Source organism: Dromiciops gliroides, chromosome 6 (assembly GCF_019393635.1).
Source record: "Dromiciops gliroides isolate mDroGli1 chromosome 6, mDroGli1.pri, whole genome shotgun sequence".
Lineage (NCBI taxonomy): Eukaryota > Metazoa > Chordata > Mammalia > Microbiotheria > Microbiotheriidae > Dromiciops > Dromiciops gliroides.
In genome coordinates, this window is record NC_057866.1 from 211,494,265 (window position 1) to 211,507,893 (window position 13,629).

General features: G+C 39.1%; 1 protein-coding gene across 7 annotated transcripts in view; it reads right to left on the reverse strand.

Annotated features, from left to right (window-relative positions):
- Positions 1 to 295: 295 nt before the first annotated feature.
- Positions 296 to 13,629, reverse strand: part of FAT1 (FAT atypical cadherin 1) — a 169,644-nt gene continuing 156,310 nt past the window's right edge. For 3 of the 7 annotated variants that reach the window (XM_043970376.1, XM_043970373.1, XM_043970374.1), the window contains 4 exons: positions 11,891 to 12,028; positions 7,047 to 7,112; positions 3,122 to 3,157; positions 296 to 1,778 (listed from right to left, as the gene is read on the reverse strand). In XM_043970376.1, coding sequence (XP_043826311.1) covers positions 1,150 to 1,778; positions 3,122 to 3,157; positions 7,047 to 7,112; positions 11,891 to 12,028 — 869 coding nt within the window. In that variant the 3' untranslated portion in view covers positions 296 to 1,149. The remainder of the gene's footprint in view (positions 1,779 to 3,121; positions 3,158 to 7,046; positions 7,113 to 11,890; positions 12,029 to 13,629) is intronic. The other 4 variants (XM_043970379.1, XM_043970375.1, XM_043970380.1 and 1 more) reach the window with 2 other exon arrangements.

Below are 13,629 nucleotides of genomic sequence, written 5' to 3' on the forward strand. Positions count from 1 at the left end.
ATTGATCATGAGAATGAAGATATAAATGGAGAAGTCTGTTTCTACCTCATTGCTGGACATTACTGAGTGGCCTCCATCATTCTGCTAGTACTGGGAATATCATCGTCTGCCACATATCGCCATCTACTGCCCATTCCTGTAATAGGCTGTTTGGATTTGGGAGATTCAGAAAGAGCTTTCTTGGGGAGGGGGGAGGAACAAAACTAAAAACTAAACTGTTCATGTGAAAATAAATCCAACTACTAAAAATCTGAAAAGGAGTAAAATACAGAGAAAATAATCAATAAAGCTAAAGTATTTTATTAATAATTTATTGTCAGTAAGAAAGACTTGGCTAATGGTTATTTTCCGTAAAAACCTTTACAAGACCATTGCATCACAAATATACAGACACTATAAAAAGTGTGTCATGGTGGTTTGGGATTTAAACAAATATGCAGAGGGTCCCCATTACACTTTCCAATAAGGGAAAAATGTGTTTAATCCTAAAATACAGCAACCCATTTAAGACATCTCCATGTACCGTGTCTGACCTAGAAAGTACCAGATCATCCTTCATCCTATATACAGCTAGTATTGCAAGAATACAGTTATGGTGAAATGTTTGCATGAAAAGTCGTACTATAATGGAAATGGACACGTAGTGAAAGTCCCACAATAAAAATCAGGTCTCTGGGAAATGACAGAGTAACACCACTAAGATTCGGTGGGAAATGAACTGACAAAATATCTACAAAAATCTAATTAAAATTATTAAAAACAAATCTGTACATAACATTTACAAAAAAAAACAGAAAAAAGTTAATGTAATGCAATCTAGATGAATCATGCTAAAATGGTGATGAGGTCTGGATGATTTTTGCTTTTATTATTTTAACATAGACAAAGTAAATTAAAAAAAAAACATTTACTAATGGCACAGCCAATGTAAATCTTAAGTTCATCCAATCACACACAGTAGGTCAGGAAATGAAACCCAGGTAACATGTGGAAATGAGCTGCATGATTCAGGGCAGCCATGCCAATTTTAGCTCATAGAAAAGAAAGCATTCAAGCGCCGCTGCAAAGAAAAATTAAGATCTTCAGGATATCAGTCTAGAATATAAGTTCTTGAAAGTCCAGGCACTTTTTTTTCCCAGAATTTGAGTGTCAGACTTCTGTATGCTGTTGCGTATCCAGTGGAGGAATGGTCACGTCTTCAAAGTGACCATCCTCTCCACTCTCATAGTCACTCATCATTACCTCCGACTCCATTTCGCAGCACGCTGACACATCGGAGCAGGAAGCTGTCGAAGCGTACACAGACATGGACATGTTGTCTACGGTGGGTGCTTCAAAGTCTCTGTTATACCCTGAAGGGTAAGGGGTGAAGGGTTCTCTACAACTACTGTTCTCTCCGTTCGCTGTCTTTTGAGGTTCAGACATGTCTACGGGATAAAAATTGGGCAGAAATTGGTTGAAGTTGAACCTCTGCCGGCTTTTTGTGGAAGAGCCCAAGCTACGCACTGTAGCAGGCATGTCTTTAGGGGGTTGTATTGATTCAAACTGATCACTGAATTCTGGTGGCAATGGCGGCAGTTCATCAGGTGCAGGGAAATCTTCTGGGGGTGGTGGGAAGTCACTTTCAATATCATAACCTCCTGGGTAATAGTCCGTATCGATTGCACTTGGGTCTGTATAGAGAGGGGTTTGTTCATCAATGACCTCGTAATTGGGAAACTCCTGTATATCTGGCAGCGGAACACTTGGCATCCAATCAGAAGTATCCCAGTGATACCCTAGGAAGAGGAAAAATGATACAAAGTGGAATTAAATGTTTTAGCATTTTCTTTCTCATAAATACTCCGAAGAAAACAAAAGACAGTGTAGTATTAAGACATGCTTTATATGTAGGTTAATTTGTTCGACTGAACTGAGTTCCTTGGAGATAATCTGGTCCTTACCCATACACATCTGCTTCATGGTGCAAAAGTTTACTGAGGCACCAGTTATATTTTCTGAAAGTTAGATTTTTATGTATATACATAACAGCCAAGCAATTTAAATGTAAGCAACGTGCTAAAAATTGAATTGTGTATAAAGTATTCATAAGCAAATAAACAAAAACCAACCCAACATGCTTTACTTCAAACTATATTTTCATGAGAAGAATCCCATTTTTTTGGTGTGAAATACATCTTAGTTTAGTTTGGGACTTATTTCATCTTGAGGAATATTTGGTCTAATATCAAGCATTAATTGTGAGTGAAATTTATGTATTAATTGAGCGGCGTAAATAACATACTTAAAAACTCTCAAGTCGATCTTTAAAATGTTAGATGCTAAAGTGAAAAAAATCCAAAATGTGGATTATATTGAGTAATGACTATTCTTTTTGTGCATGCAAGCAAGTTAGTTCTATCCCTACCCCTAGGGTGAAAAAAAAAATCTTTCTCATTTTTGCCTATTAAGATTCTATTTCTTTCAAGATCTTCTCCATAAAACCAGTCCTCTCTCCTCTCTAATTAGAGCCACTAGGGTGCTCTTCCCTCCTCAAACTTTCCTAGCATATTCTGGATCAACACATTCAACCTCATAATCAGGAAGATGTCGCTTCAGATTATGAGCTATGTAAGCCCTGGGCAAACCACTTCTTTACTTCCCAAGGCTCCCAGATAATTCTCTATGAGCAGAGTAGAGGGAGTTGTTCCTAATCATAGGTTGGACCAAAACCCCAAAATAAATACTATGTGGATCAACCCTTTGCCCCTTTTACAACTGCATTAAGACTGTACTTATGAGGGTTTATGCTGTAGGCTGAAAACTGTGTCTTCTTTTCATCTTTATTTACAAAGACAAGAAGTAAAGCAAGGTCATGAATGCTGTATACTTAATGAATGCATCACTTTTTTTTTTTTTAGTGAGGCAATTGGGGTTAAGTGACTTGCCCAGGGTCACACAGCTAGTAAGTGTTAAGTGTCTGAGGCTGGCTTTGAACTCAGGTACTCCTGACTCCAGGGCCGGTGCTCTATCCACTGCGCCATCTAGCTGCCCCCAAATGCATCACTTTTAAAGTTAAACCTTTACATAACAAACTTTTTAAAAAAGTGAATACCCATGAACAACTGCATGCATAAGTCACCTTTTGATTTGGTGAGGTCAGGTGCAGCGAAAGATTCTTTAGACGGCAAAAGTAAAAAGAGAAGAAAATATTTACAATTAGGAATCAAATAGGAAACGTAATTAAGAAACAATAAAGATACAGTGGCTGCCGGTGGCACCAACAGGGAAACGGTTCTATATAGAGCGACCCTTCATCACAAGATTCTAGTCATCCTACTCAAAGGTAAGGGTCATTACCACAAAAACGAAGTGGCTTGGGAGGGAGGTAAGGACAACAATTGCTATGCAATATAAGAACATTCTCCTTAAATAAATTATTTTGTTTTTCTTGTGACTGAGAATCTGCACTTGGAAGAAGTTTTCATGAACAGAATTGTAGAAAATGAGCCAACAAAAAGCTAACCTTAAGCAATTAAAATTATACACTTACGGTGCTGAAAACAAAATAGATATGAATTATTAGCTCTAAGTGCCTGCAGGAACACAATAATTAGCAAGGTTTTAAACTCCATTCTTTTAAGTCATGCATAATCCCCCCCAGGGTCCAAGATAATGGAAAACCACAAAAGTACTGCCAGGGTATTCAACAAAAAAAACGGACACCTGTGACCAACTCCGACGGTTATTTCTTTCCAAATCCTGATCATTATAGATGGAATGTAATGTGATTTCACTGGCTTTAACATTTTTTAACCTATTTCTAAGAAAATAATCTGAACAAACTATTTTCTTTCCTTCGACCTGTAATTACATACGCCCTTTGATCAATATGACACAGAGAAAACACAACACGGCACTGAGTTAAATCTGGAGAATTTTGGCAAACAGAATCTAAGAACTGGAGGCAACTTCAGTGGTTATATACAAGTAGGTCTTGAATAGGGATCCTCACTATCACATTCTTTTTTTTTTTTTTTTGAGGGGCAATGAGGGTTAAGTGACTTGCCCAGGGTCACACAGCTAGTAAGTGTCAAGTGTCTGAGGCCGGATTTGAATTCAGGTCCTCCTGACTCTAGAGCTGGTGCTTTATGCATTGCGCCACCTAGCCGCCCCTATCACATTCTTGATAATAGATGCTACTGAAGACCTCCAGGGACAGAACTCACTACTGTTTGTGGATGGCCAACCTTACTTTTGGAGAGCTCTAACGGTTAGGGAGGGTCTCATTGTTTTTATTGGAAGTTAGCTGCCCCTCACTTACACCATCTGGGACGAAGTCAAAGAAGTTAGTGTGGGACAACAAAGAGAATGTTGGATTTCAAGTCAGTAGGCTTGGGCTTCTAGAACCCGGGCTCTTCCATAGGTCACATGTAATCTGCCCAAGGCTATAGAAGGTGGACCCCTCTAATCGGCGTCCTTTACAATTCTACACTGGTGAGTCTATGACGTTGAATGCCTCTTTCACCATAGCATATCCAATATCTAGAAGTGGCTAGCATGCATCTCCCTTCCCCCAATTTTGCCTTCTCTAGGCTAAATGAGCTACATTTCCTTTAAACAGTCTTTCTATGACATATTTTTAAGTTCCTTTATCACCCTGCTCTCTTCCTCTGACATGTGCACTGGTCTGCTGAAGCACTTCCTAAAGCATGGAGCTAGAAAGGAACACGACAGATGCTATATTTTAACTCTGTATACCAAGGTCTTGAGAAAGCTATGTTCAGTTCTTGTTTAAAATAATACGTGACAAGCATACATTACAGCTATCCTCTGGAAAACTAAACTAGCTTTCACAACTGCTCAGTTCTGCTTCTCTAAATTGTGTTGATATTTGGAGTATTTGGCATATATTCGTTCATTGAGAAATGCAACACAGAATACAGGAGGGTGAAACTGGGGTTCTAATTCTGCCTCTGAATGATATTTTCTAAACTGTATGACCCTGATAAAGTGGCTTTTCTGATTTGTGAAATGGGAATAACAAGTATTTGCCCTACCTACCCGACAGGGTTGTCAAGCTCAAAGGGCCATGTAAAAACTCAGCTATCATCAGTGTACAAGAGAAGGTTCAGAGATAGTCACTAGACCAAATCTGGGCTCGGCTGATTGTTTTCTCATCTAAAGACACAATGATCCCCCCAAATATGCATGGTGCTATTTCCTCATCTGGTACACCGCCAGGACATTTTTCCCTCAGGAAATTAAACATCCTTGTGTTAATATAGTGACAGGAGCATAGTAGAAACTTAATAAATACTGATCAACTGAGGAATTATAATTAGGAAGTCTGTTTTTAGTGACAGTGACCTTTTTCTGACAGCCAAATTTAGCATGAAACTAGTCTACTGTGCCATATCGTTCAAAAAAAGTCTAGAACACAAAATTCCTCAATGTAATAGAGGCTCTGCAGTCATTTTTATGACAAACTGCTGCCACCAATAGGAAATGAGGCACATGTTGCCATGCCTCAGTTCAGGGGTTATCCTTTAACCTTGGACAGGTAGGATGGTATAATGTGACAGTTCTCAGATGTTTTGGTTCAGGGATCCCTTTATATTCTAAAAATTGACTGATGACCTTCCAAAGGGTTTGTGTTTCTTTGAGTTATATCTACTGATATTTAACATGTTAGGAATTAAAACATGTTAATATTATCATGAAAACAGTTTTGACCTCACCAACATTACACTCCCCCCACTCCCACCCCCTAGGTCTTGGACCACACTTTTGAGAACCCCTAGTGTAATAAGTAGATAGGGAGCCAGCCTTGGAGTCAGGAAGATCTGCATTCAAATTCTGACTACACCTACTGGCTGTTACTCTAGCAAACAATTAAATTTCTTGATTCCCCACCCAGGTAACAAAACTACAGAGCAGGTACCAATGTGCAGTCATAAGAGGAGATTCCTCATACAGATGAAATTATAAGCTGGGACCCAATCATGACAAATACCGTCGTGTAAGCTGATTTTCAAGGAAATATTAACCATCACCTTTAATGCTCAATGCAAGTCTTAGAACTTATTCTCTGATGCCAACACCCAAGATTCATGGACCTAAAATAAGCCAGAGCAGGCCTTGGCTGCCAACTGGGAAGATAGCAGAATGATCTACGCCAGTTTGGGGGATTGTGAATAAATATGTCCAATAAACATGTACCACAGAAGGGAGTTTGAATTTCGTTTTTGTTTTGTTTTGAGCACTCTTGAACCAGAGAGGCTTCTAAATGTCTCAGTACCATCCTATATGAAAAACAGAAGCCCTTTTCACTTGAATAACCAAAGAAGACAATGAAGTAACAGTACATGTGTAAGTGCTTCCTGGAGTACATATCTCACAAACACCAAAAAATGCACATATGCAAAAAGAGGAGACAATAAGAGGTCTTTAGATTTTTTTTTTTCTTTTTCTGGGCAATGGGGGTTAAGTGACTTGCCCAGGGTCACACAGCTAGTAAGTCAAGTGTCTGAGGCTGGATTTGAACTCAGGTACTCCTGAATCCAAGGCCGGCACTTTATCCACTGCGCCACCTAGCTGCCCCCAGTCTTTAGATTTTTTATAGGCATTATGGGTCAATAATGTAGGCATTACTCGTCCTGTTGTGTCTGAATATGAAGGAGAGTCTGTTAAGCCTGGACTGGTCCTTAGAACCTATCTCCTTATGTCACAGATGAGAATATTGAGATCAAGAGAGAACAAGGCAGAATAAGTCAATAGTAGAGACAAAGTTCTAACCTGAGTCTCCTGATTTATTCACAACTACTAAAATTAGGAAGTTGGCACCATTTAAAAAATTTTTCTGACATAAAGTCTACTGAAGACATGCTTACTGACTCCCCTTGATACATACAATACATCCAATGCAAGCGAAAAGATTTCACACAAGACACATTTTGAAGACAAATTCGTTAACATAGAGCCAATCATTAAGCCACTGTACCTATGGAGCCAGTGTAAACAATGAAAAGCGAAGCATCTATGTGTGAATGTGTACAGATAGATACCTTCTTTATCCACCATGTCAACGTCAACAACTGCATTGACAAGGTGTATTACCGTCACCAAGGAAGCTTGTAAGGGGTGCAAAAGTTAGGAAAAACTAGAGTTAGTAGAAGTATGAAACAAAACATGAAGAACAAACATGATTCTATCTACCAGGAATGATTCTAACATTGCAGTTGCTGTTACTTATCATTAAATCATAAATTTCCTAGATTGGTTTATTGGTTTCTTTCTCTACAAACTGCCTTATCTATGCAGCTGAGGGACTTTCCCCATCAATTTTCTTATGGTAAAGTCCAGCATTTATTTTTAAGTAAAAAGCACAACAACAACAACAAAAAATATGAAACTTCCCACTGTTTTATCTGAACAACTATACAAACGTCCAAGTTCTTAAAAGTCAACAGAATACAGTTGAGCTTTTTCTTAATTTAAATGTTTCAAGAGCTAAAAATGTCAAGTTCGAAGAGGCAACTAAAATTTTAGTTTAATTCAACAAACATTTGTTAATCACTTATCATCTGCAAAGAATTCTCTTAGATGGGGAGAACACCAAGATGAACAAAACAAGGTCCTTGATCAGAATGTACTTATGGTCCCGTAGGTGGCTAATGTATGTACACAAAGTACTTTAACATGCCTTGGAGAGTTGAAAGAGGCATGAGAGATTAGGGGAAATACTATTTTACTTGAGGGAAAGCATGGAGCAGTGGCACGTGACCTGGACTTTGAAAGAAGAGAAGAATTCCAACAAATGGAGAAATATAAAATGTCACCATGTAGCTATGAGAGATGGGGGGTGGTAGTATGAAGAGCATATTGGTGAGAAGAGAGATAAAAAATAGGGAGTCAAGTGGGAAGATTGTTAGAATTATCCCAGAGACAGAAAATGATGAAGGAGTTTGGTTGCAATGGGAGTTCAAAGCAGTGGGTTGTTGGGAGATAGAATCAACTGAATATGGGTACTGATTATATATGGGATTGGAGGTAAGGGAGACAGAAGAGTCAAATGTATTTCTGAGGTATAAACCTGAGTGAATAGGAGACTTACAGTTTCAAAAAAGTGTGAAATATTAGGCAGATAGGGTTTTGTTTGGGTTTTTTTGGGGGGGTGGGGGGATAAGTAGATAATGAGCTTTGCAACATAAACAAATATGAGCAAAGACTCTGCTTCCCTCAGCTTTAATGTATTGATTTTAGGAAGGTGGGTAAGAGTGTTCTTCTGAGGGCTTCTAAGAGCCAAGGGTGACTCTGTGCCTCCAAAATCCAACTGCTCTGATTTTCTTTAATTGTAGGAATATGAGGTTGGAAAGACTACATAGAAAAAGGGGATGTCCAACAGTGTCAAATGCCAAGGTATTAATGGCCAAGGTCATCGAATCCGTTAAACTCTTTTGGGGAATCTCTTAGCCGATTCTTCAAAATAAAGACAATTTAAAGTTGTATTTGGGTAAAACCTTCACTATAAATGTACTTTTTGACAATTCAATAAACATTTAGCACTTTCCATGTGAAGTGTGATGGAATGCTGATTTGGAATAAGTTCTGGATTCAAATCCTTCCTCTGACATGTCTCCAAGTGACCATGGGCAAGTCACTTTGCCTCCATGAGGACTTATCTCAAAGGATTTATGTAGGACTTATCCACTAAATCCTAGATTGTCTCATGGTTGGTGAATGTGTTTTTGAAGTGTGGATACTTGACATATTGTGATTGATGATTATTAACCCTAAAGATCAGAGTTTCATTTTATAACCCGATGTTATAGTCAATTGATTGGCAAATTGGCAAATCTAGTATCAATCAATTAATCTACGTTCCTACTGTATGCCATACAAAATGACAGATACAAAAAGAAAACGATCCCTGCCTTCAAGGAGAGGGGGAGTAGAGGGGATCTAGAATATAAGCATGTGCAGAATGACAAGGTAATTTCTGGAGGGCCACTGACAGCTGGGGGAAACGGCAGAGTTTTGAGTTAAGTTTCACTCATTTTACTCTGGCATCACCTTCATGTATCTCTCTATATGGGGAAACTTGGGCAGTAATTAGTAGTGTACAGTGAGAGTAAAAGGAAAGAATCAATGCTGATCATTATATCCAAGCTTTCATAGATATGAATAGGATATTTAATAGATTATATTACTAACACCACCAATTATTGTAATGTGTAAAAAAATAGGACTTTGACTTTAAACCTATCCAAGGTATGTGTAACAACTTTTTTCTTTCTTTTTTTGGTGAGGCAATTGGGGTTAAGTGACTTGCCCAGGGTCACACAGCTAGTAAGTGTTAAGTATCTGAGGCTGGATTTGAACTCAGGTCCTCCTGATTCCAGGGTCCGGGCTCTATCCACTGCACCACTTAGCTGCCCCCTATGTAACAACTTTTTACAGAGTGGTGGATTTACTTCTGTTTTGTATATAGCAAAAAATTATTTTAACAAAAGAACATAAATGTTTAATTTTTTAAAAATCTTTAATTTTTTTTTTGAAGGCAATGGGGGTTAAGTAACTTGCCCAGGGTCACACAGCTAAGTGTCAAGTGACTGAGACCAGATCCGAACGGAGGTCCTCCTGAATCCAAGGCCAGTGCTTTATCCACTGCGCCACCTAGCTGCCCCCAAGAATGACTTTTAGATAAGGAGGCATCATGGAAGACAGACCAGGACATAAAGGACTGGCAAAGAAAGGACCGCCAGTTCAGTTATTAGGAATTCAAAATTTTGGCTAGATGCCATCATAAACTTATCAAAGAAGTCTTAGAATAAAATAAAAATCAAGTGTTTTGTAAGGCACATTAAAAATTAATTTTGTAGTTTTAATTCTTATTTTAGTTTATAGACTATACTCTGTTTTTAATGTTTCACCATAATGAGGTTGGATATCAGTGCTATTCACAATGGTTTAAACCAGAGAAGTAAGCCTCTTTATCTCCTGCCTTAAGAGTCCTCATGAACCTCCTTCATTAAAAATGCAAAGGAACACAGAAGTAATTTCTTAAACTTCATTCCCAGTAAACACTCACAAGATCTATTGGAAACTGAAACCACAGCAAAAGGGGGGGGGAGAAACAAACCAAACCTTATAATTCTAGAAAAGAGTCCATGGAAGCTAAATGGGGCTAGAATTTCCCATCTACTCTAAAAAGGAGACCTGGTGTGTTGACTGTTGATTACAAGAAAGCACCTGACCCAGCAAAGCAAAATGCAGCCTTGGCTGTGTGGCAAATAAAACTACATGTGGTCACCCTATTACTGTCCCAAGTGCAGGGAAAATTAGTTGGGGTTTATCATATATTTGTTATTTAGAAATTAGAGGCTACTGCACCAGTTTTGGGGCATTAAGCATTTATTAAAGTATATTAAATATTAGTAAAGAGAGTATGCATGGCTCTGAAAGATAGGAAAGCCTAGGGAAGAGAGAAAATGGGGAACCCTAGAGAGCTGTGTCTGCACTCCCCCAGTTCCTGCACCAAAAGAAAGCGAGTGACTGTGCAAGCTCACTGAGGCCAGGAGCAGAGCCCACCCATACACATTGTTCAAAGCTAATTGGCTAGTATCACTCAAATCTATTGGTTCACGGGATCTGAGGGTGGTTCGATGGAGTCATGATGATGTCAGAGCCCAGAAAACAGGTCCTCTGGAGGGAACAAGGCTTTCAGGTAGGTGTGGTTTTGAGTGATGTAATTTTCTGACTCTGGGCTGACCTTAAGAAAGGTCAGGTCAGGCTCTCTCAGCAGTGGGGCCCCTGGAAGTCCCCAAACCCCTACTATTAAAAATTTTCTCACAGTTGCTAACGTCAAACAAAATATTCTCCATGTATGTTAAGAACATATGAGAATAATGTAACCGGAGATAATTGTGTTCAACAATTCTTATTAACCAATGCACAAATCAGGAACACCCATGGTTGCCGCCAAGGTGTTCACCACTGTAAACATGTAAGCTCTCTAGTGACAAATCCAAACAGAAAAGGGATTTCCCTATGGACAGGGAGGTTCTATTAGATGCTCTTTTGGGGGGCTATTATGCTAATTACATCAAGCCTCATATCACTACAGAGCTCTTTCAGTGAAGTTCACAGCCACTTGAAGGAATCTGCCCATGTCATCTACACAGGGAGAATCAAATGGATGAAAAGGGCGTACTGCCCAGATGGTGATAATGAACGCAGTCCGCAGTCCACATCAGTACATATATATTGGAGTGACACTGAAGGTGGACTGTGGAGAGCCTGAGTGTTATACTGATATTCATGAAATGTTAAAGGTCTCCAGCTCCTTGGATGGCTCCTTTATGAATGAGGATTTATAGATTTATAGAAAGGCATGGATTCTGGAAGGCGTGAATGACTGGTTACCCTTTCCGTGTGAGGGATTTCCCCTAAAAATGAGGTGATAATTTCAATAAACCTATCTGGATAAGTATAGAGAAGCCTCGTGGCTTTTTTCAAACGCAAAGCTCTGTTTATAAAAGTCATTTAAACAGATGCTTGTTGAATTGAACTGAACTAACAACAAACCTGACATTTGGCTCTTGGATAATATTCTCTATTGTACTACTAACTCGATACTAGGCTTAGGATTATTGGGAATAGGAGGAATACTATTAACTTAAGAAAATTACTTAGAAAGTATGTGCAAACTATTAAAGTCCAATTACCTACTGAATGTGAATGATTTATATATTTGCTTGTAGCTAACATAAAAACGGAGGCACTCAGTTTAAATGAGATCTCAAGGGCCTTAAGAAAGGTCGTCCAATTCAAATATGCATAATATAAAAGGAATGAAAAATAGAGACAGCAGCAGCTAAGCACAGTGGGAAAATGGTCTTCTACATACCATTATCATCACATGATTCCGACTGGAAAGAGCTGAGGGACTGGACTTCAGACAGGCTTTCCCTAGCGCTGTAAGGATGCGATATTTTTTCTTCTAGAGGCTTCTTTGAAATACATGGTTCAAGCTCTACCACTTTAGCTAGAGAGAAAAAGTATAGGCAGACAATGGGTGATCAGCCATGACCAAAAATGAACAACTTCAAAATAAACCCCAAGCTGACAATATTTCTGACAGAGGTTTAAGGAGTAAAGAGGATTATTTTGTTTGTTTGTATTTAAACACAGCCCACGGGTCTTCGAACCCCTGGTGAGGAATTTCTTCCACAGAGGTAAGATTAAGTGTTATTTCTTGCATTAGAACCCTATGTTTTTAGGGGTTCCTGAAGGTTCTGCCCAAGAAACACCAGTTTTAGCAATTCCTGCTTAACTGTTCCGAGTTCATTCCTTGACCAGCCTGGCTAAATAGGGAGAAACTCATGATCAGGTGATTCATTTTACGGCCACAGTAATGAATCAAACTGTCTATTAAGGCACAGAAGGGGTGTAATCTGCATGGGTACAGCAAGAAAGCTAAGCCGCAAAATCAGTGGTTTTAAGTGACCACATATAAGAGCCTATTTATAAGTTAAAAAAAAAAAATTGGTTGGGGGATGGTACCTTGAATGACACCCATTAAGCAAAAGCCCAACGGAGCTCTTTAAGAATTTGACTAGGACTGCTAGGTGGCGCAGTGGATAGAGAACCGGCCCTGGATTCAGGAGGACCTGAGTTCAAATCCGGCCTCAGACCCTTGACACTAGCTGTGCGACTCTGGGTAAGTCACTTAACCCCAATTGCCTCACTAAAAAACAAACAAACAAAAAACCCCCAAAAAAATCTACTATGGGGCAGCTAGGTGGCGCAGTGGATAAAGCACCGGCCCTGGATTCAGGAGGACCCGAGCTCAAATCTAGCCTCAGAAACTTGACACTTACTAGCTATGTGACCCTGGGCAAGTCACTTAACCCTTATTGCCCCTCCAAAAAGAAAAAAAAAATTGACTAAGGCAACATAACCTATTTCGATTTTCAAAAGGCAGCATTGTTTAGAAAATACAAGACTGACATCCTTTCAAAAATAGAACAAAGCCCATAACCAAAATAAATGCTCATCTGAATGCAGGAACTTCTGAAGGCTTACAACTCATGCCAGAAAACTCAGATGATTTCTGGATACCTTTCCTGGCTGAATCCCTCCTTCTTAACTACCCTGTATTTATGTGGGGAAGCGAGATGGCACCATGGATAGAGAACTGGCCTGAGAGTCAGGGAGAACTGGATTCAAATTCAGCCTCAGACACTGACTAGCTGTTTGCTCTGAGCAATTCAACTTAACCTGTACCTCAGTTTCCTCATCTGTAAAATGGAGATAGTAATGGCAACTACTTCCCAGGATTGTTATGAGGCTCAAGTGAAATAATAGTCAAAAAGCGCACTCTGTGGTGCCTGGCACAAAGTAGGCAATATGAAAATATTAGCTGTTATTATTATCATCACTATCATTTGTTTTATACTTTTATTTGTTGTTGTGCAGCTGTTTCAGTCATATTTTTTGGCCAAGTTACTAGAGTGGTTTGCCATTTCCTTCTCCATCTCCTTTTACAGATTAGAAATGAAGGCAAACAGTGACTTGCCCAGGGTCACACAGCTAGTCAGTGTCTGAGGCCAGATTTGAACTTGTCATATCTTCCATTCAGATGTA